The 23,190-nt window shown below is 51.3% G+C and overlaps 1 protein-coding gene across 1 annotated transcript; it reads left to right on the top strand.

Annotated features, from left to right (window-relative positions):
- Window positions 1-7,162: 7,162 nt before the first annotated feature.
- GAL3ST3 (galactose-3-O-sulfotransferase 3) lies at window positions 7,163-22,872 on the top strand. The gene is made up of 3 exons (XM_039481784.1): window positions 7,163-7,218; window positions 19,879-20,109; window positions 20,471-22,872. Exons 2-3 carry the CDS (start codon window positions 19,982-19,984, stop codon window positions 21,654-21,656), a joined length of 1,314 nt encoding a protein of 437 aa, XP_039337718.1. The 5' UTR covers window positions 7,163-7,218; window positions 19,879-19,981; the 3' UTR covers window positions 21,657-22,872.
- The last annotated feature ends 318 nt before the right edge of the window (window positions 22,873-23,190 follow it).

The raw sequence follows: 23,190 nt of genomic DNA, 5'->3' as shown, positions 1-23,190 counted from the left end.
GGTCACCATTAACCTTTTCAGTGAAGACTGAAGCATAACAGGCATTAAGCACCTCAGCTTTCTGGAGTCATCACTTATTAGCTCTTCTTCCCTGCTAAGTAGAGGACCTGAACTTTCCTTCATCTTTCTCTTAATACAGTTAAAATCCTCTTTTTATTGCCTTTTATGGCCCTTGCTAGGTGTAACTCATTGTGTACCTAACGCTTTCTGATTTTGTTCCTACATGCGCATACTACTCTTCTGTAGTCCTGCTCAGCAATTTGTCTACTCTTTGTAAGATTCCTTCAGGTCATTAAAAGACTCCTTATCCAGTCCAATTGGCCTCTTACTATTCTTCCTATCTTTCCTTCGGGCTGGGATAGTTTGAAGTTATCCCTTTAATATTGTCCGTTCTAAGCAGCCCACCCAGAGAGTTGGGGCTTCCCCAGATCACATTGGGGGAGGGGAGCGTAGAGAGTGGGTCTCAGGCCCTGCTCAACAGGTGATCCCTCCAGAACCCAGCACACATGTGGGGACCATGAAGCAGGGGGTCAGAGCCCCATAGATGGGCAGGGAACCCCAGATCCTGGCACACACAGGGGTGCAGGGAGTGTGGCTCAGACATCCCTAGGAGGCAGGGATCCCCAGGTCCCAGCTCAGATGGAGGAGTAGGGAAAGGGCTCAGACACCCCCCCCCCGAGAGGGGCAGGGGCCCCCTAGGTTCTGGCACAACACATGAAGGTAAAGAAAGGCGCTCAGACCCCCCCAATCCTAGCACACATAGAATGGGAGAATGTGGGGCTGACAGACACCCTTGTCCCTATTCTCCCCAACCCCCCCACTCACCACCAAGTCCCCTTCCCAGAGTCCCTCAAATGGTCTCCCAAGCCTTCTCACTTCCTCTACCACCCATCTCCATTCATCCTCCTCCCCTCAGTGCAGCCACAACCCCCTCCCGTAAAATGCCCCTCCCTTGCCAGCAAGCACTCACATGTCTAATTTTCTTTTGACACAAATACTTTCACTGCAGATTCCTCTTCCCCCCGCCCTCAAGATTTAATATTGGTTATTTTCAGTAAAAGTCAGGGACAGGTCATGGACAACAAACAGAAATCCATGGAAGCCTGTGACCTGTCCCTGACTTCTACTGAAAATAACTGAGACAACGTAACTGTGACCGGGTAAGGATAAAAAAGGTAAAAAAGAAAAGAAACAAGAGTGATGTCATGGTAGGGTTCTACTACAGACCACCTGAGCAGGAAGAAGAGATAGATGAGGCATTTAAAAAAAAATCATCCAAAGCACAGGACTTGGTGGTGATGGGGGACTTCAACTACTCAGACATCTGTTGGGAAAACAACACAGCAGGGCACAGATTATCCAACATGTTCTTGGAATGTATTAGAGACTTTTTTTTTTATTTCAGAAGGTGAAGAAAGCTACTAGGGAAGAGGCTGTTCTAGATTTGATTTTGACAAATAAGGAGGAACTGGTTGAGAATTTGAAAGTGGAAGGCAGCTTGGGTGAAAGTGATCATGAAATGGTAGAGTTCATGGTTCTCAGAAACAAAGACAATGGATTTCAAGAAGGCAGACTTTAGCAAACTCGGGTAGTTGGTAGGTAAGATCCCATGGGAAGCAAGTCTAAGGGGGAAAAACAGTTGAAGACAGCTGGCAGTTTTTCAAAGAGACATTATTAAGGGCACAAGAGCAAACTATCCCACTGCATAGGAAAAACAGGAAGTATGGCAAGGGATGACCCTGGCTTAACCAGGAGATCTTCAATGATCTAAAAATCAAAAGAGTCCTACAAGAAGTGGAAACTAGGTCAAATTACAAAGGATGAATATAAATAAATAACACAAGTATGTAGAGACAAAATTAGAAAGGCCAAGGCACAAAATGAGATCAAACTAACTAAGACGTAAAGGGTAACAAGAAAACATTCTACAAATACATTAGCAGCATGAGGAAGACCAAGGACAGGGTAGGCCTGTTACTCAATGAGAGGCGGGGGGAGAAATAATAGAAAATGTGGAAATGGCAGAGGTGCTTAATGATGTCTTTGTTTCGGTTTTCACCAAGAAGGTTGGTGGCGACTGGAAGCCTAACATAGTGAATGCCAGTGAAAATGAGGTAGGATCAGAGGCTAAAATAGGGAAAGAACAAGTTAAAATGTATTTAGACAAGTTAGAAGTCTTCAAGTCATCAGGGCCTGATGAAATGTATCCTAGAATACTCAAGGAGCTGACTGAGGAGAGATCTGAGTCATTAACGGCAACAAAGAATCCTGTGGCACCTTATAGACTAACAGACGTTTTGCAGCATGAGCTTTCGTGGGTGAATACCCACTTCTTCGGATGCAAGTGGTGGAAATTTCCAGGGGCAGGGTTCATTCACCAGCAAGCACCAATGGGAGATATGCCATCATATGCCAGCAATGCCCCTCTGCTATGTACATCGCCAAACTGGACAGTCTCTGGGAGGATAAATGGACACAAATCAGATATTAGGAATGGCAATATACAAACCTGTAGGAGAACACTTCAACCTCCCTGGCCACACAATAGCAGATCTTAAGGTGGCCATCCTGCAGCGCAAAAACTTCAGGACCAGACTTCAAAGCGCTGCTGAGCTCCAGTTCATCTGCAAATTTGACACCATCAGCTCAGGATTAGACAAGACTTAGAAGTCTTCAAGTCATCAGGGCCTGATGCAAAATGTATCCTAGAATAGGTGCCACAGGATTCTTTGTTGCTTTTACAGATCCAGACTAACACAGCTACCCCTCTGATACTTGAGTCATTAACGATTATCTTTGAAAAGTCATGGAGGATGGGAGAGATTCCATAAGACCGGAAAAGGGTAAATATCGTGCCTATCTATAAAAAGGGAAATAAGGACAACCCGGGGAATTACAGAGCAGTCAGCTTAACTTCTTTACCTGGGAAGATAATGGAGCATATAATTAAGCAATCAATTTGCAAACATCTAGAAGATAATAAAGTGATAAGTATCAGTAGACATGGATTTGTCAAGAACAAATCATGTCAAACCAACTTGATAGCTTTCTTTGACAGGGTAACAAGCCTTGTGAATGGGGGTGGGGAGGGGAAGCTGTAGACCTAGTATATCTTGATTTTAGTAAAGCTTTTGATACTGTCTTGCATGTCCTTCTCATAAACAAACTAGGGAAATGCAAACTAGATGGAGCTACTATAAGGTGGGTGCATAACTGGTTGGAAAATTGTTCCCAGAGAGTAATCATCAGTGGTTCAGGGCATAATGAGTGGGGTCCTGCAGGGATCAGTTCTGGGTCCAGTTCTGTTCAATATCTTCATCAATGATTTAGATAATGGCATAGAGAGTATACTTATAAAGTTTGTGGATGATACCAAGCTGAGAGGGATTGCAAGTGCTTTGAAGGGTAGGATTAAAATTCAAAATGATTTGGACAAACTGGAGAAATGGTCTGAAGTAAATAGGATGAAATTCAATAAGGACAAATGCAAAGTGCTCCACTTAGGAAGGAACAATCAGTTGCACACATACAAAATGGGAAATGCTGCCTAGGCAAGAGTACTGCAGAAAGGGATCTGGGGGTCATAGTGGACCACAAGCTAAATATGAGTCAACAGTGTAACACTGTTGCAAAAAAAACCTAACATCATATTGGGATATACTAGCAGGAGTGTTGTAAGCAAGACACGAGAAGTAATTCTTCTGCTCTACTCCGCGCTGATTAGGCCTCAACTGGAATATTGTGTCCAGTTCTGGGTGCCACATTTCAGGAAAGATGTGGACAAATTGGAGAAAGTCCAGAGAAGAACAAAAATGATTAAATGTCTAGAAAACATGACCTTTGAAGGAAGATTGAAAAAATTGGGTTTGTTTAGTCCAGAGAAGAGAAGACCGAGAGGGAACATAAGAGTTTTCAAGTACCTAAAAGGTTATTACAAGGAAAGGAGAAAATTTGTTCTTTTTAACCTCTGAGGATAGGACAAGAAGCAATGGGCTTAAATTGCAGCAAGGGTGGTTTAGGTTGGACATTAGGAAAAACTTCCTAACTGTCAGGAAGACAGTTAAGCAGTGGAATAAATTGCTTAGGGAGGTTGTGGAATCTCCATCACTGGAGATTTTTAAGAGCAGGTGTAGATGGGCGGACTCACCCCCACGGTGCCTCCTGCTGGTGACTTTGGGAATTAGCTCAATTCCAATTCCAGAGTGCTCTCTGCAGGCCGGTGATCCATCTGTCCTCTGGCCCCCGTGTCCCTCCCTGGACCCGGTGCCCTTTTACATGGGGTGCTGCCCCCTGGCAGTAACCCCCTCAGTCTTAGGGTCTCCCCTCCCTGGGTAACCCCCACCCATTATCCCCACCTTGCCTCAGTATATGGCTACTGCTAGTCATTGTCTAGCCCCACACCCTGGGGCAGACTGCAGTATCAGCCTACTCATCCCTGGCAAGGAGGGTTTGGGCCTGCTGCCTTGGCCTACCCCTGGGCTGCCTTCTGCAACCCCCAGTACCTATTAGCCCAATGCTAGGCCACAGCCTGGGGCTTTCCAGGCTAGAGCTCCCCAGCTCCTCTGCCTTTCCCCAGCCCTGCTTCACTCAGGTACCCTGTGTCTAGCTCCCTGCAGCCAGGCCCATCTCTCCCTACCGCTAGAGAGAGACTGTTTGCTTCTGCCTTCCCTGGCCTTCTTGTTAGGCCCTGTTGCTCAGTTTGGGGCATGGCCCCAGCTGCAGCCACTTCCCCCAATCAGCCCAGCCTAAAGCTGCTTTCTCCAGCCACAGCCCCCTCCCAGGGCTGTTTTTAACCCCTTCAGGGCAGGAGCAGGGTAAGCACCCTGCTACAGCAGGTTAGACTCGGTGTCCCCGTCAGGCTCCCTTCTTTTGACCCTCTGACCGCACTCCTGTCCCTGTTCTTTTATTAGTTGTCCCCCGAAATCAGTTGGGTTTTGAGGTCCTGTTGATCCCCTGGGAGGGGGATCCTTTAGCAGTGGGCGGGCTTCTGCTTCTGCCCGCCCACTTCCCGGAAACCCAATAGGTACAGCAGGTTAGACAGACACCTGTCAGGGATTGTCTAGATCAGGGGTTGGCAACCTCTGGCACGCGGCTCGCCAGGGTAAGCTTGCCAGAGTAGGCATGTGGGAAGCTGCAGCCAGCACATTCCTCGGCCCACCCCGCTTCCCGCAGCCCCCGCATCAATGGGAGCCACAATCGGCCAAACCTGCAGACGCAACAGGTAAACAAACTGGCCCGGCCCACCAGGGTGCTTACCCTGGTGAGCCACATGCCAGAGGTTGCTGACCCCTGGTCTAGATAATACTTAGTCCTGCCATGAGTGCAGGGGACTGGACTAGATCAGTGGTTTTCAAACTTTTTTTCTGGAGACTCAGTTGAAGAAAATTGTTGATTCTCATGACCCAATGGAGTTGGGGATGAGGGGTTTGAGAGGAGTTCAGGGCTGGGCAGAGAGTTGGGGTGCAGGGGTGAGGGCTGCAGGGTGGGGCTGGGAGTGAGAGGCTCAGGGTGTGGGAAGGGGCTCTGGGCTGGGGCAGGGGTTAGGGTGCAGGAGGGTGTCAGGACTCTGGGCTGGGGGTGAAGACTCTGGGGTGGGGCTGGGGATGAGGAGTTTGGGGTGCAGGAAGGGGCCCCAGGTTTGGGGGGGCTCAGGGCCAGGGCAGAGAATTGAGGTGCAGGCTTACCTTGGGTGGCTCCCAGTCAGCGGTGCAGCAGGGGTGCTAAAGCAGGCTTCCTGCCTGTCCTGGCACTGTGGACTGTGCTGCGCCCCAGAAACAGTCAGCAGCAGGTCTGGCTCCTAGGTGGAGGTACACAAGCGGCTCCTTGCAATTCTTGCCTGCAGGCACTCCCCCCCCCCCCGGGGGGGGGGAGTGCGGAGCCAGTGCTCGGGGCGGGGGCAGTGTGCGGATCCCCGTGGCCCCCCCATCTAGGAGCCGGACCTACTGCTGGCTGCTTCCGGGGCACAGCGCGGTGTCAGAACAGGTAGGGACTAGTCTGCATTAGCTGGGAAGCACCACCAATGGGACTTTTAACTGCCCAGTGGGTGATGCTGACCAGAGCCGCCGCGACCCAGTGCCTGACATTCTGCGACTCAGTACTGGGTTTCAACCCTCAGTTTGAAAACCACTGGACTAGATGACCTCTCCAGGTCCCTTCCAATCCTATGATTCTATGAAAATGGGGCTGAGCCCCAGCCCTGCTGCAGGGGGTGGATCGGGGGAGGAGATGCAGCACCCACTGCCATTGTGGCTGGGAGTTCCTATGCCCCCAGTGGCCTGGAGCTGTGGGCCCCAGTTTGAAGCTCCAGGAATGGCAGCTTGGAGCTCCAGGGTCCCCCCACTGTCTGCAGTGGCTTGGAGCTCCAGGTTCCCCTCACGGTGGCTCGGAGCTCTGGGTCCTCCCATGGTGGCTGGGAGCTGCAAGGGCCTCCGTTGCCCTCAGCTGCTCAGAGCTACACCTACCCCGAAGAGATGGATGCTAGCATGCTCCAGGTTCACCCCGAGGGAAGGGGAGGAAGTGGCCCAGGGGCAGCCGACCTTAGTCTGGCTGCAGCTTTGCCTGAGGCATGGCCAGCGTGTTGTGGTTGGGATCCCCGCTGACCCGGTGGCGGACCACCCCACCACTGTTAGGGCCCTGGGTGGCGTAGGGTGGACCCAGACCTCACCTGCCACCCCACCCCTAGGGTGACAACCTCCCCTCTCCAGGCCAAGTGGCCTGTGCCCGTTGGTTGTCTACTGGCAGTAGAATGCCTAGTCTCTGGAGTTTTCTCTGGTTCTGCTACAAGAGCCCAGAACTAACTGACTACTGGGTTTGCTCTGTCTCTGCAACCAGAGACCAGAGCTGATTGCCTAGTGGATTTGCTCTGTCTCTGACCCAAGAGGCCAGAGTTAATTGAGTAGTGGTGTTGACCCGCCCTAGGCTGGAGGGCTTGGAGCTACTTAACACCAGTGTTGGCCCAGGCCCCTGCCCCAAGTTCCCCGAGGCCATAGACTAAGGTGGGAGCAGCCCCTGCTTGGAGGTAGACGGTTGGACTGCACAGCCCATCAAACCGATAGGGACGCTAACACTACACTAATTGCCTTGATGCTAGGTGGATCGATGAAGTGAGAAGGCGTGTCCTCCCTCTGACCCAGACGAGAGGGACAACCGCCCCACCACTATACACAGCTTGAGTTAAAGATTCAAATAAAAGCGAGTAAAAGGATTTGGAAACATAAGGTAAAAGAAACATATAAAAGCACAATCTCTAGTCTAGTCCTATTAATAAGTGACTTTCCTGTCTAACAAGGTATTTCTTACCCAATGGTCAGTCTTCATAACTTGTCCAGTCCAGCGAGCTGGGACTCACTTTTCATGAGACACTCTGACTGGCAGAATGTGGCCTCCAAATGGATAACAATTTGTGTTATTTCCTTCTCTACAGTCCCAGGCCTTTGTCAATGCTCAAGTCTGCATCAGCCCCAGACTATAAAAAAGGGCTGTGCTGAGTCGAAGAATGTCAATTAGTCTCAGTGTTGACTGAGTCAGCTGGGAGACTTACCCTGCCTCAGGAGACATGTTTCACCTCCCCCAGTTTTGGAAACCAATATTCTACAAGTTACATAACTTTAAAAATGTTTCCCATACAAACATCCCGCGATAACCTTGACAACCAGCTAGTTACTAGCTTTTGCCAGAGACCACATATGACCCCTTCAGTCAACTATCGATAAGATGATTGGATGCAGATGTAGATCATACACATCATCATGGTGGACATCACAGTTCCCTTTGAAAAGAGGACCCCGGCCTTCTGTAGTGCCCGATCTCAAAAGCTGGAGAAATATGCCCCTCTGGCTGACACTTTGAGAGCTAGGGGCTATGAGGTTGAAACTCACGCACTGATCATCGGAGCCCTGGGTGCATGGGACCCCAGTAACAAGTGACTGTTGAGAGAATGTGGAATCGGTCAATGCTACGCTTGGCTGATGCGGTAACTCATGGTGTCAGACGCCATCAGGTGGTTGAGAGACATCTATGTAGAACGCATCACCGGCCATCAGCAATACCAGGAGGGATGAGCTGGAGCGCAGTGGGGAAAGTAACTGAAATACTCCCCTAATAAAGGTAATAATTGGAGATATACCAATCTCTTAAAACTGGAAGGGACCTTGAAAGGTCATCAAGTCCAGCCCCCTGCCTTCACTAGCAGGACCAATTTTTGCCCCAGATCCCTAAGTGGCCTCCTCAAGGATTGAACTCACAATACTGGGTTTAGTAAGCCAATGCTCAAACCACTGAGCTATCCCTCCCCCCTAATGAATTGTATTTTCTAATGGACACCCTACTCTCAATTCTCAATTACTGAGGGACAATCTTCACTCATAGCTATATATGCTTTCCACAACTAACTCTCTGTGTCAGTTTTTATGAGTAATGTACCCGAATACTTGGATGCGAATATCTAAACTATATTGTTAAATTTATTCACCTAAATTTGGGTTAGTGCTGATTATGCACTATATGTATCTTATGACTTTAAAAACAAACTTCGTATTTGTGAATAATCTAAACACTATACCCAGATGTACAGACCACCACTCTTTTCTTAACCTGTGTATTATATAATCTTTTAACATTAGCTTTAATAAAAAATTTATATCTGCCAGGACATGCCTTGGCATATCTGTGTCACAGAGAGTCAGGTTCAAAGGATCGCTGCTTATCTGCTTGAGCTATCCAGCTAAAAACCCTGTCAATTCCTCTGTCTGCACATGCTTAGTGTAATCCGTGCACCTTGGAAATGCTTGGAGCATGCCTAACTGGAGAAGCAAACTCTTTTTTCAAACAATGTTGTAATTTGACTTTCCGCCATGCAGTCTGTTGGGTAACCCTCAAGTGTTGGAGAGCATGAGCCCTGGTTTGATCTCTATCTGTGTGCAATAGGGTGACCAGATAGCAAATGTGAAAAATCAGGATAGGGGGTACGAGGGGTAATAGGAGCCTATATAAGAAAAAGACCCAACAATCGGGACTGTCCCTAAAAAAAAAAATCGGGATATCTGGTCACCCTAGTGGGCAAAAAAATGTGGCCAGAATGGGTCAACTTTAAGAAACACTGTTTGGGGCAGGGCTGTATCTCAGGAACCCATTGGCCAAATAGCCTCCAATTTGGATCACTGACCCAACCCTGAACCCCCATAAGACGCACCAAATTTAAAGGCAACCCAAGTAACTGTACACTTGAAGGTGGCAGTTTTGCAACAAAAAAACTTCAAAAACAGACTCCAAAGAGAAACTGCTGAACTCGAATTAATATGCAAATTAGATACAATTAACACTGGCCTAAACAGAGACTGGGAATGGTTGGGTCATTACACTAATTGAATCTATTTCCCTATGTTAAGTTCTCCTCACACCTTCTATGGGCCATCTTAATTATCACTTCAAAAAGTTTTTTTTCCTCCTGCTGATGATAGCTCATCTCAATTGATTAGACTTTTCCTGTTGTTATGCATACTTCCACCTTTTCATGTTCTCTGTATGTATAAATATCTCCTGTCTGTATGTTCCATTCTATGCATCCGAAGAAGGGAGCTGTAGCTCACGAAAGCTCACGCTAAAATAAATTTGTTAGTCTTTAAGGTGCCACAAGTACTCCTGTTCTTTGTACAGATTTTTGAGCACTTAGAACAGTCAAGCTTGAAACAGAAAGTTGCTCTTAACTATAGCAAAGCTGCTGCTCTGCTGTAATACAAAAACACTGCAGCCCTGTGATAGGGTCTGGCCAGCCCCACCCTGAGGCCCGGTCTACACTGCAAAGTTAGGCTGATGTAAGCTGCCTTGTGTCAGTCTAGTTGTGAATATGTCTATAGTGAAATTTGTCTCTAGCTGAGGTAGGCACCCCGCAACAGCGACCCAGTGGAACCACCTCTCGGAATGCTGTGGAGCCATGGCTCACCTAATGAGGTCCATGCATGACCTGTGTTGACCTTAGCAGTCCTCCAGCAGCTGTCCTACAATGGCTACTCCCTGCAACAGTGACCGCTGTGGTCGCAATTATGAATTCCACCGCTCAGGGGTCACGGAGAGCAGAAGCCAGGCACCCCCTTAAGCCCTCCACCCTTGTATTTTGAAAATGCTTTTTCCTGCACACCTAGCAGCTCTCCCTTGTTGTGTGCAACTGCCCTACTGACCATGCTGGTTCCATGCACCAGACTCGCCCTTCCTGGAGTAGACAGGAGGGATTGGATCTCCTGGGCCCCTGGGGAGAAGAGGATGTGCAGGCACAGCTAGGGATTAGCTGTAGAATAGTGGACATCTCTGAAAAGATCGAACAGAGGCTGCAGGCAAAGGGGTACGACAAGGATCAGCAGCAGCGCCATGTGAAAATCAACTGCAGCAAGTACACACAAGGCCAGGAAGCACAACAATCTGCTGAGGCGCAGTCCTGCTGCTTTTCCAACAAGCTGCATGACATACCTCACTGAGACCCCACCGGCACCCACCAGACCACTGTGGGTACCTTGGAGGAGCCTGAGACAGAGACTCCTGCTAGGAACAGTGGGAAGGAGGAAGACGAGGGGTGGACGTAGCTGGGGGGCTCCAGTCATGCCATGAGCCAGGACCTGTTAGAGACTCCACCACAGTCTAGCCAGTCCCACCAACTGGCCACACACAAGCCCAATCCAGGGGAAGGGACCTCGGGTATGTGTATGCATGCATTTTTCCTTACAGTGATTAAATTTAAAGATGGTGCCTGGCCTCTCCTATGCCCACAGAAGCTCCTTGCAGTCAAAATGACATCTCAGTGGCAGGAGTGCTCAGAGATTGCGGAGTTAGTTCAAGGTCTCCAGAACCAAGTGGTCCAGCTACAATGAGAAAATATCTTCCTGCAGTTGCAGGTTCCAGTGACCCTGGACTCCCCACATCATTAGCTGAGCCAGCCCAAGATGTATGCCCAAAGATCCTGCTATCAGAGCAGTTTGATGGGAACCGTCATTTGTTTCCAGAGCTTCTCAACAACGTTGCCTGCTGCTCCTGTTCTACTATATGTACCTTGTGACGGCGTTGGGACTCACCACAACTGGCACCTCCCGCTGGTCGCTCCGGGAATTAGCTCAGTCCATGGGGAGCACCCTCTCCTGGTGATGTCCCGTCTGTCTCTCGCTCTCCATTGGCGCCTGGACCCGCGTTGTTCCCTTCCGCTCACACCGTCCCCTTCAGGACACTGCCCTCTGGCAGTGCCCTCTAGTCCATTCTCACCCCCTTCCGGGGGGGGGGGGAGGGAGGTGGGGCTAACAGCAGTCTTTCACCTGCCGCAGTGGCCAGCCGCTCTCAAAGTCTAACCCCTTCTTTCCGGGGTATGGTGCAGTCCAATATGGCCACTTCCAATATAAGGAGGAAGGGAGGGACCTAGGCCCACCCACTACTCTGGGTCCCAACCCAGGGACTCTCTAGCGGCAGCCTTCCTGCCCTCCTCTCCCCTCATTTGCTGTCCGCTCTCCCTGGGTCACTTCTGCTCTACCCTTTTGCACCCTGTAGGCCCTTCCCTCAGGGCCTGCAGCCTGGCAGGTAGTGAGCTGGAGTTCCCTTCAGCTCCCCTGAGCCTGCCCAGCACTGCGCTGTCCCAGGTGCTTGTCTCCTAGCTCAGGAGACAGACCTTCCCTGTTGGAGGTCTGGGAGAGACTGCCTGCACCTCTCATGGGCAGCCTTTATATAGGGCTGTGCCCGGCCCTGATTGGCTGCCACTTGTTCAGCCCTCATTGGCTCTCCCACAGGCCTTCTTGATTGTCTTCCTCTCAGCGCAGCCGCTCTGGCTCTGGCCATAGGGGTGGGGCAGTCGCCCCACCACATACCTGAATGACCAAACCAAGGTAGGGGTCATCAGCTTATTGACAGACAAAGCATTAGACTGGGCATCACACTCCTGGAGTGGGGAGATTCGATTCTCCATGACTTTGATGAACTCGTTGATGTCTTTTCGTTCACATTTGATGACACAGCCCATGTCCACTGCCAAAATTGCCCTGCAGTTACTCAGACAAGGCCCCCGACCCATCACAGCCTATGCCACCCATTTCTGACACCTGGTCCCTGACACGTCTGGGAACAAAGTGGTGCAGATTTACCAATACTACCTAGGCCTCAGTGATGAGATTAAAGATGAACTTGACTCCCCCCCACAAGTGCATTTGCACCCCCAAGTTGAGTTGTGTATCCAGATTGACAATCAACTGTTTGAGTGAGTCAGGAAAAAAGGAAGGCATACGCCCGTTCCTGCCTAACCAGCCCTATTCCCACTGCTCACCCTCCCAGGCAATTGCTGGACCCAAACCAATGCAGGTCGACATGACATGTAGCCGACTCAGATCGAGAGAAGAAATATCATTGTTTGAATGGCCTCTGCCTGTACTGTGGGGAACGAGGCTACTTTGTCACCAGGTGCCCCCTCAAGTCCTGTTCTATGGCTGGTCCAGGAAGACGGGAGGGATCAATCTCACTAGAGGGGATGTGGCTGGACAGAACGGCAATATCAGGTTCCCTGAGCGGACCCCCTCTGCTTCCTACGTGTACCCTAACCATCATGGACAATGGCCAATCCCACCTCCAGATCGAGTGCTGGCTTTGGGCCCTGGCTATGCCCGAAACAAGCAGGACTCAGGAACGTCTAGTAATTTTATGGACACTGGCTTTACTAAAATAAACCACTGCCAGTGCAAAGGAAGCTCCCTCGTGGTGGAGGCAATTCAGCTTGCTGTCCCTGGGCCTGGTCATCTAGGAGACTGCACCCCTTTGGGCTGTGATTCAAGGCCACCAGAAAACCCTGCAATTTAACCTGATTGACTCACCCCACTTCTCGATCATGCTTGGCATCCCCTGGCTCTCCCTCCACAATCCAGACATTTCCTGGAGAGCACGAGAAGTGCAGTTGGGGTCTGATTTTTGTCAGCATCAGTGTCTAGTCCAACCTGGTGTTGAAGACACTAGACACAATCTGGGCAAGGCCACCATTTTCTGCTCACAGCAGGCTCTGAATGAGGATAATTCTCCAATTCTTGTGAAATACTAGAACTTTGTGGACATAGTCAATAAAAGAAACATTAATGCCCTAGCCCCACATAGGCCTCACGACTACCCCATAGAACTCCTGCCAGGGGCCAAAATCCCCTTCAGGCAAATTTACGCTTTGTCAGAACCTGAACTCAAGGCCCTCTAGGAACACCTCAATGAAAATCTAGCAAATAATTGTATCTGTCCTTCTGTGTCTGCTGCCAAGGCCCCAGCCCCAGTTGTCAAGCAAAAGGATGGTACCCTGTGCCTTTGTGTAGACTATCCAGTGCTGAACAATATCACCATCAAGAATAAATATCCTTTGCTGTTGATCAGTGAACTACAGGAGATGGTAGGCTTGGCTACCCAGCACCTATAACCTGGTCTGCATCCAAGAGAACAATGAATGGAAAACAGCCTTTCATACGTGGTATGGACATTTTGAGTACCTTGTCCTGCCTTTTGGTCTCTGTAATGCCCCTGCCACATTCCAGCACTTTGTTAATGATATCTTCAGGGTTGTTCTGCACAAGTTTGTTGTAATCTACCCAGACAACAGTCTCATTTTTTCAGAGGACCAAACCCTGCATGACCAGCATGCCTGGTTAGTACTCAAACATCTTCAAGCAAACAGTCTGTATGGGAAATCTGAGAAATGTGAATTCAGTGGCATCTCTGTGGAATTCTTGGGTTATACTGTTTTTCCTAACGGAATAAGTATGGCTCACAGAAAACTCTCTGTGATTTCAACTTGGGCTACACCCAAGAGCATCCATGATATCCAGTGCTTCCTAGGATTTGCCAGTTTCTATAGATTATTCATTCAAGGATTCTCACAAGTGGTATTTCCAATTAGTCAGCTACTGTGGAAGAACTCTCCCCTGGACACCAGAAGCCCAACTGGTCTTTGATCATCTGAAGGAAGTGTGTACTTCTACCCCCATCCTAATACACCTGGATCCATCAAAACCTTTTGGCATCAAAGCAGATGCCTCTAATCACATGACTGAGGCAGTGCTATCACAGCAACACGGGCCCTTAAATGACCTTAGCCATTGTGCCTTCTCTTCTATGAAATTGACACCTGAGGAACAACATTATAAAATCTGTAATAAGGAGTCATTGGCCATCAAGGCTGCATTTCAGGAGTGGCACCGTCATCTAGAAGGGGCATGCCTTTCAGTCCAGGTGTTCACAGATCATAAAAATTTGGAACATCTCTCTCTGCAGCCCTCAACCAAACTATGTTGATCTCTCTTCTTCTCTAGATTCAACTTCACCCTGACCTACCAGCTGAGAACCTGGAATGATAAACACGAGGTGTTATCTCACAAGGGAGGGTACATAGATAAGGGGGTTAAACCTCCCAAGCTTACCACTATATTGAAGCCCTGCCATTTTGTAAATATGCTGACCAACACTGATCTTTTGGCCACTGTAAAGGCCTCGCTGCCCAACGATCCACTTGCAGTGGATGGATGTCAGCCAGTTCTGACCCAAACATCACAGTGAAAAACAAGGTACACTGGTTCAAGGATTGCATTTATGTTCCTGATGGAACACCCATCTAGCCATACTCTTACTATGCCATGATTCCTCACTTGCAGGCCACTTCAAATACAGGAAGACGGTGAAGCTGATTTCTCACAATTTTTGGTGGCAAACTATTCTCATCTGTCAAATCTTACATGGCTTCCAATGAGACATCCAGCCAGATGAAGACCACATGCCAAATGTCTAGGTGCCCTGATCCCACTTTTGGCCTCACCCCAACTCTGGGCATCTATCTTAATTAACTTCATCACAGATCTCCCCAACTCATATGGCTGCACAGCTATACAGGTCATCATCGACTTCCTCAACAAAAGGGCACATATTGCACCTTGTCAGACGATCCCCATTGCAAAAGTAACTGCTTATTTATCTTTCAACAACACCTTCACACTCCATGGATTACCAACCAACATGACATTAGAATGTGGGCCACAATTTGTCTTCCCTTTTTGGGGAGAATTGGCCGAAGTCCTGAAGTCACTCTGTGCATTTCCTCTGCTTACCACTGCCAGACGGATGGACAATTGGAATGGGTATATCAAATTCCAGAACAATAACTCTGTTGCTTTGTCAACTACCATCAAGATGTTTGGTTCCAACTTTTACCTTTTATTGAATTTGCTTACAGTAACTCCAATCACAGATCAACCTGCCAAAACCCCTTCTATGCCGATTGTGGCTTCCACTCTCGATTCCATCCATCCGTCCTGCCAATCTCCCATGTTCCCATGGCCTCTGATTTGGTTCAACACCTTCACCACTTTCAAGAGGAATTAAAATCACACTTAAACTCAGCCAAGGATGACTACAAATGATACACTGACCTCCATCAACAGGACCCTCCTCCCTTGTCGGTCGGAAACAAGATATGGCTCTTGATTCAACACTTCTATACCTCCTCAAGGAAACTAGACCACCATTACCTTGGCCGATTTTGATCATCCAACAGATCAACCTGGTGGCCTTCAAGCTCCATTTGCCCTGTGCCATGAAGATACATCCAGCATTCCATGTTTCCTTGTTAAAGAAATAGGTGGCCAACTCTTTTCCTGGATGCACAAACCACCCCCACCCCTCATCATGGTTTGGGAGCACGAAGATACCTGGTGAGACAGATTCTGGATTCTAAGCTCCTCTGATGATGACTTGTGTACCTTGTGGACTGGGAAGTGTATGCCCTGGTGAGTGGGGAGTGATGTGAGGTGATGAATTAGAGCCTGATTAAGCCACATTCACTGTTGAGTCATGCCTGAGCTAGGCTCCAGCCAATCCACAAGCCAGGAGCTGGTCTGGTGGCTCTCAGAGCAGGTATATAACCCTCACAGGAGAAACAGCTGCTCAGGATCCCCACCGTCACTTCATGGCTTGGAACTCTCCCCTGCCTGAGAGTGGTGACAGACTCCACAGGCCTTAGTCTGCTCCAGCCCTGCTCTGGCTCCAGCCCTGCTCCAACCCGGCTCTTGACTTCTGATTCCGGCTCTGACCGCTGGCTTTAGTTCCTCGCCCGACTTCCACCACACCAACCAATAGGCCCATCCATCTCAGTTTCTGAAACCAGCAGCAGCTGAGCTCTCTGTGGCTTTGCTACCCTCAGGAGTGAGATATCAGCTAAAATCACCACCATCTGTGGGATGAAGTGCCAATACTCAGTGCCACTGCCCTATACCTGTACTCATGGAATAGGGACTGAAATGTGACTTGCTGTTCTATGCAACCAAAATTTCTTCCCCTCCACTTGCCCTGGTGGGCCACATTTGTGGCTGGGGCTGGAGAGTGGTGCTGTGCAGGGGCACCCCAAAGCTAGCATGTCAACAAGCATGTCTTATTCAAAGTTCTTATGGGACTAAGGCAAGGGAGTTTTGAAATGTAACTTTCCCTTTCCATTGTGATGATAAAGTCAGTGATACATCTGTCTTTCTACCAGCAGCTGCTGCCGTTGTGGACTTGAGGGTGCCCTCCACACACACACCTGCAGAACACCTGACCCTGATAAGGAGGAGAAAGAAGAGGACTAGGGAGGACATGTTCAGCAAGCTCCTGCCAGCCAGTGCTGCATTGGACCATGAACAAAGGGCCTGGAGTAGAGGGCCAACATGGCAGACAACGTGGAAAAGGAGAGAGGGAACGGGACATGCATTACGACATAATGGGTCATCTCAGGCAGAAAACACAGATGCTGCAGACGTTTTTGACCTTCAGGTCCAAAAATTCCAGACTCCTCACCCTTTGCAGTCCTTGGAGAACTCCATGCTAGCTGGTCCCAATGCCCCCGCAACATACCACTTGGCATCACGGGCTGCACCCTTACACCTACCGCTCCAGGCCAGGGGACAGCAGGGGAAACCACACCTTCACACACCCTGATCTGTGAGACCACAGTTGGTGTATATGTAGCCATGGTGGGCTACTTTTGTGCACTGAAACGGACAGAAATATTTGCTGCCTTTTCAATTGCAAAGTCCCATTCCATTAATTTATGTTTAAAGTCTGTATTACGATGCCTGTCTTTTTGGATGTTGTTTTTCTGCAGTGTTTTTGCCACTCAATAAATTTCTATTTATGGAGAATAAAATTCTCTTTATTAGTTCCCAGCACGTACTGCAGAGCGCACGGTGGTACTCACAGCACACCGTACTTGTCAATGTACATCAAGCACCACACAACTCATAGGCTCAGGAAAACAGTCATATTTCTAGATGTGCAGCAAGCACTACCCAATTCCCAGCAGCACCCAAAGCTCCTGGCCCAGCACAGAACATTCCTGTGGGTGACCATTAAAGGGCTCTTTCAAAGCCTCCCTCAACCACACAGTTCCACATGGGATATTTTTCTCATGGAGAGCCAATCTAGTGAGTAAACATCACCAGCGTCCCTTCAGTCTACCAAAAGCACATTCAATTGTCATTCTGCACCTGCTGAGGCAGTAGCTGAATCTTTCTGTGGTGTTGGCAAAGTGGCCAGCATACGGCTTCATGAGCCAGGGGAGCAAGGGGTAGGCTGGGTCTGCCCAAATCACCACTGGCATTTCCATATCAGTAATCCCCCGGTCAAGACAGAAGGTCCCTGCTTGCAGCTTTTTGAACAGGCCTGTGTTTTTAAGGATGTGCGTTTCATGCACCTCCCCTGACCAGCCCACCCTGATATCAATGAAGCATCCCTGGGGAATCCACAAGTGCTTGCATAACCATGGAAATGTAGCCTTTTCTGTTGATGTACTCCATGGCAAGGCAGGCTGAGGCCAAAATAGGGATATGCATGCCATCTATCATGCCACCATAGTTCAGGAACCCCATTGCTGTAAATCCAGTTGCTATCTGCACAATACCTAGTCACAGGCCTGCCTAGCAGGAGTCGATTAACGGCCCTGTACTCTTGCATGACAATGGCCCCCACAGTGGATTTTTCAACTTCAAAATGATTTCCCACTGATCAGTAGCAATCTGGCATTGCAAGCTTCCGAAGTGCAATCAGCACTGGCTTCTCTGCTGTCCATGCAGCTCTCACTCTGCTGTCCATGTGCTAGAGGGCTGGGGCATGCTCGGCACTCAGATCCAGGAATGCGGCCTTTCACTGCCAAAACTTTTGCAGCCACTGGTCATCATCCCAGACCTGCATTATGATGTGATCAAACGTGTCCGGGCTCATTTCTCAGGCCCAGAAGTGGTGCTCCACCATCTGCAGTTGCTCCGTGAATGCTACCAACAACCTGGAATTGTTCTTTGCTGTGTCCTTCAGCTAACTGTCATCAAATAAATCCATATGTTTCCCAACGCTGAGGTACTTCCTGCAGGTCTGCAAATACAGGAGGACTGTGAGTCCCGTATTTACAGTGTTCATGAGAACAGTGCAGAGCTGTGAGGGCTCCATGCTTCCATCAGAGATGGCGGACATGGAGAAGTTCACATGGGTTTGTGGAATTAAAAAAAAATAAAAGGTGCAAAAATTATGGGATATGGATGGTATTATGGGATGGAGGAAGTTGCATGCTGGAACTAGACCTCCATCTCCCAGAGATCCCTGGGTAAGTCACTTCTATCCCACAGCACATTCTGAAAATTTCCTCAAGGGCATTGCATGGGACGGCAGCGCATGGTGCACTGGGGTACCTGCCCATGGTGCACTACACTTTGCATTGGCACAAGCACTCCTGGTGGGCACACGCAGCCCCAACACAAACAGCCAAGTGTGCATGCACACGAGCAATATACACACTTTGCTGACTGTGCGCCGATGCAACTTGCGCCAACCAAAGTTTGTAGAGTAGATGTGGCCTCAGCCAGCAAGGGTTAATGAGGTGCTATGGACCCTCTGAGCCCTGCCCCATTACGCAGACATGTGCTGTCCGGTAAAGTTACGAGGGGAGAGCACTGGAGAACAGCTCAATAGCTGGCTGATCAGGGTGGAGAACAGATCTCCTTTCCTTTGCTTTGCTTCCTGGGGAGAGGCCCAGCTCAGCCCCTCTGCTGAGACTGCTGATTGCCAGAGTCCTCCAGAAGATGCTAGGTCTGGCACAGAACTGTTGAGTTTGGGTTTGGGATTATTTCTTTGCTTTAGTCCAAAATGACTATCAGGCTGTCCGTGCTGCCTGGGCCAGGTCTGCGGGGCCTCGTGGGGATCCCCTGCTCAGGGAGGATGTGGGGAGCTGCCTCAATAAACTCCATGGACTTTTGCTCCCTCTGCAGTCTGCCCTGAAATGTGTCTTGGATCCTGAAGAGCGCAGTCATGAGCCCCTATTAACTAGATTAAAAACTGTCTAACTGATAGAGCTCGATGGGGATCGTCAAGGGGGATTGTCAGCCAATGGGACTGCTTCTAGTGGAGTCTGCAGGGATGGGTTCTAGGCCTGGCGCTATGCAATAGTCTGGAAGGAAATACCAGCTCAGTGCTGGTAACACATGCCCATGGCTCACAGATTGGCAGAGCAGTAAATAATGCTGGGGACAGGGCTGTCATACAGAGCGACCTGGCTCACGTGCTGAGCTGGGCTCGTTTGAACAACATGCATTTGAACGCAGCTCCACGCAGGGCCCAGCACGTCTAGGGCCCAAGAACGTCGGTCCTGTTTATGAGATGGGGACTATAGCCTGGAACATCCTGTGTCCCAGGACGCATGCACAGGTGGGCGGGAGGGTCAGTGCGAGTGCAGGAGTGTGAGACGGTGGTGTGCAAAGGGGACCAGGTGTGCCTGTGAAAAGGGGCATGGGCTGGTTGTGAGTGGCGCAAAGGGGCAAGGTGGGGGCATGAGTGGGAGAAGTGGGCATGCCAGCATTTCACCTGTCCGTCTTCCCGCAGGCCTCCCCGGCGTGAGGCTGGCCCAGCCGCCCGCCCAGTGGCTCCATGACGAGGGAGGTGCCTGTCTGGATGGTGCCCAGGTAGGGAGGAGCCAGTGCCCACCATGCCCTACGCCCTCCCTCCTCTGCACTGCGCCCTCAAGATGATGTCCCGCAAGAAGGCCCTGCTGCTGCTGCTGCTGGTGCTCAGCACCCTGAGCCTGCTCATCCACCAGAGCGCGCACCTCAACTGGTACAGAGCAAGGGAGGGGGAGGGCTGGAGGATGGGGATCATGTGAGAGTGGGAAGAAGAAGGGTTGGAGCACGGAGGGGGCAGAGCTCGAGGATGAGGCAGGAGGCATGTCGAGTGGGGCTGTGGGGACAGGGCTAGGGAATGGGGGCAGGGGTGGGTGGAGTGGGGCATGGATAGTAGGCAGGGTGGGATGGTACAGGGGCAGAGCTGGTGGGCATGGGGCTAGGGACAGGGGCAGATGGGCATGTGGGGCTGGGACATGAGGAGGAAATGGATGGGCCCATTGGGCTGATCAGGGCAGGGGTTCAGGGGAGTGCTGGGCTGCCATGCCCCTCGCGCTGACCCCCCCTCTCCCCAGCAGGTCCCTCAAGCCTTCCTCCCCAGGCTGCCCTCCAGCCCCTTCATCCCGCCCCAAGCACACCTCGGTGGCCTTCCTGAAGACCCACAAGACAGCGGGCACCACGGTGCAGAACATTCTTTTCCGCTTCGCTGAGCAGCACAACGTGACAGTGGCACTGCCCCACCATGCCTGCGACCACCAGTTCTGCTACCCCCGCAACTTCTCCGCCCGCTTCGTGCACCCGCACACTCTGCCCCCCCGCATCATCGCCAGCCACCTGCGCTTCCAGCACCAGGAGCTGCGCCGCCTCATGCCCAATGACACGCTCTACGTCACCATCCTGCGTGAGCCCGTCGCCATGTTCGAGTCGCTCTTCACCTACTACAACCAGTACTGCTCCGCCTTCAAGCGGGTGCCCAACGGCTCCATGGAAGCCTTCCTGGCCAACCCACTGGCCTTCTACCGCCCCCAGGAGAAGTTCTCCATGTACGCCCACAACACCCTGCTCTACGACCTTGGCGGGGACAACGACCACAGCCCCGCCGACCCCACCTACCTGCCCAGCTTCATCCGCCAGATGGAGGAGGTCTTCTCACTGGTGATGATCGCCGAGTACTTTGACGAGTCGCTGGTGCTGCTGCGCCGCCTGCTCTCCTGGGACCTGGAGGACGTGCTCTATGTCAAGCTCAACATGCGCGGTCCCCGGTCCAAGGGCAACATCAGCTCAGAGGCGCTGGCTGCCCGCATCCGCGCCTGGAACGGGCTGGACGCCCGGCTCTATGACCACTTCAATGCCACCTTCTGGCGCAAGGTGGCACAGGCGGGGCGGGAGTGCGTGGCGGAGGAGGTGCGGGCGCTGCGCCGGGCCTGCGAACAGCTGCTGCGCCGCTGCTTCGGGGGGCGGCCCCAGCTGCGCCCCGCCACGCAGATCAAGAACAAGGAGCTGCGGCCCTGGCAGCCCAGCTCCAAGGTGGACATCGTGGGCTATGACCTGCCTCCACCCATGCCCGGCTCAGGTGCCCCCCCTGACGAGCGCTGCCTCAAGCTGGCCATGCCTGAGGTGCAGTACTCCCACTATATGCTGCGCAAGCAGAGCCTGCGTACCCGCCGCAGGGCCATGCTCCACCGCCCGCTGCCCCCCCGGGGAGTCCCGCGCCCAGCCAGGGCCCTCCCACTCCGCCACCCCACTATGCCCAAGGCAGCCTGAACAGGGGCTGGGACCTTAGCCCAGATTAGAGACTCACACCTGGGCGTGGGGCTGTGCAGGCATCATGGACCTGGTTTTCTGTGCCCCCTGCCCTCAGATCAGCCATGGGGAGATCCCTTTGCTGGCCTCTTTCTCTCTCCCTGTGACAGTCCCCATCCTGCACAACAGCCCCACTCCCTCCCCCTGCATCCCACGTCCCTTTGGGAGGGCTGGATCTGAACTGAATGCCACTGAGGCCTGATCTGGCACTGGGAAGCTCCACTCCCCCCTTCCTGAGCCTGCGTCGGGTCCGTTTGCAGGTTCTGGATGGTTTGCACATGACCTGGATTTGGAAATCCACCAATCACAGCCTGGGGACTGAGGCATCTGGGAGCCTGGGAGGGACGCACAGCAGCTCAGCACGGAACAGCAGCGTCTCTGGTTTGGGGCTAAGATGGTGGCCCCCCCCTCCAACTCCAGCCTTTCTCCGCTAGTGCTGGCCCATACCTCCCACTAGTGCTGCCACTCACATGGGGACATAGGACTGCATGGGAGACACAGGGCCCAGCTAAACTCTGGGGAGGTGGGACTTGAACCCCTGCCCCAGGTAACAGAGCAGGGCCCCTTACACTCGCACCAGGGATGCAGGAGAGAACCTCCCCTGTTCAGGCACACAACCACACACCCTATCGCACACAGACAACCCCCATCACTCGCCGAGCACACCCCCCATCACACATAGCGCACATATCCTATCAGTCCCCACCCCCACTTGTGTTTACCCACACACCTTGCACACAGTGCTTAATCTGTAATGAAAGAGGTGCTGGGGCTCAAGCGATTTTTTTTTCATTGATGCAGCAAGCCCAGAGGTGCTGGGGCTATGAACTGCCAAGCCCAGAGGTGCTGGGGCTCTGCCCTGATAAGCCCTGGCCCAAATTAAACACTGTTTGCACACATGCACAGTGTCACACACACAATCACTCACAGCTGGCCCCCTGTGCAATTACAGACGCGCACACACGCACACACACCCCTCGCCAGTGTAGTGTGGTGTGGCAAGGTGACCGTGTCCCAGCAGGGAGTGACTCCCTCCCCGGGATCCCAAGGGGGGCACGGCCTGGCTCCTCCTGCCCCATGAGCCATTCCCTGGGTAATGGGTTCCCAGGAAGAGGCTGATGCTGAGCAACTGTCAGGGGGATGGGAACCTGCACCCAATAAAGGACTCTGTGAGGTGCTTGGTCTGCTCCGGTGTCTGTGGCTCATGGTGGGCAGGTGGGAGGTTCTGGTGGGTGTATCTTTGTGGGTCATTGCCCCATGGGTGCCACAGGATGTGACCCCTCACACTCAGCAGACACTGGAGCCTGTACCTGGCAGCAGTAGGAGGTTGTTATCTTCCATGTGGCCAGAGCCTGAGGGAGGGCAGTCAGGCACACATGGCATGTATTGCACACACACCTTGAACATGACTCAAGGGACCAATGCAGATGTGTCTGGGGAGGAATTGAGGGCTGGTTCTTGAGGATGGTGACTGGCTTGCTGGCACTGATGGATG

Source organism: Mauremys reevesii, linkage group 7, assembly GCF_016161935.1.
Source record: "Mauremys reevesii isolate NIE-2019 linkage group 7, ASM1616193v1, whole genome shotgun sequence".
NCBI lineage: Eukaryota > Metazoa > Chordata > Testudines > Geoemydidae > Mauremys > Mauremys reevesii.
Note: the sequence above shows the minus strand (reverse complement) of the source record. Positions and strands in the feature narration are given on the sequence as shown.

Bases quoted from the DNA above. Each gene is read 5' to 3' on its own strand.
- GAL3ST3 (XM_039481784.1), top strand. From the start codon at position 19,982: ATGCCCTACGCCCTCCCTCCTCTGCACTGCGCCCTCAAGATGATGTCC. The intron at 20,110-20,470 runs GTACAGAGCAAG...TCTCCCCAGCAG, and splicing joins CAGAGCGCGCACCTCAACTG to GTCCCTCAAGCCTTCCTCCC.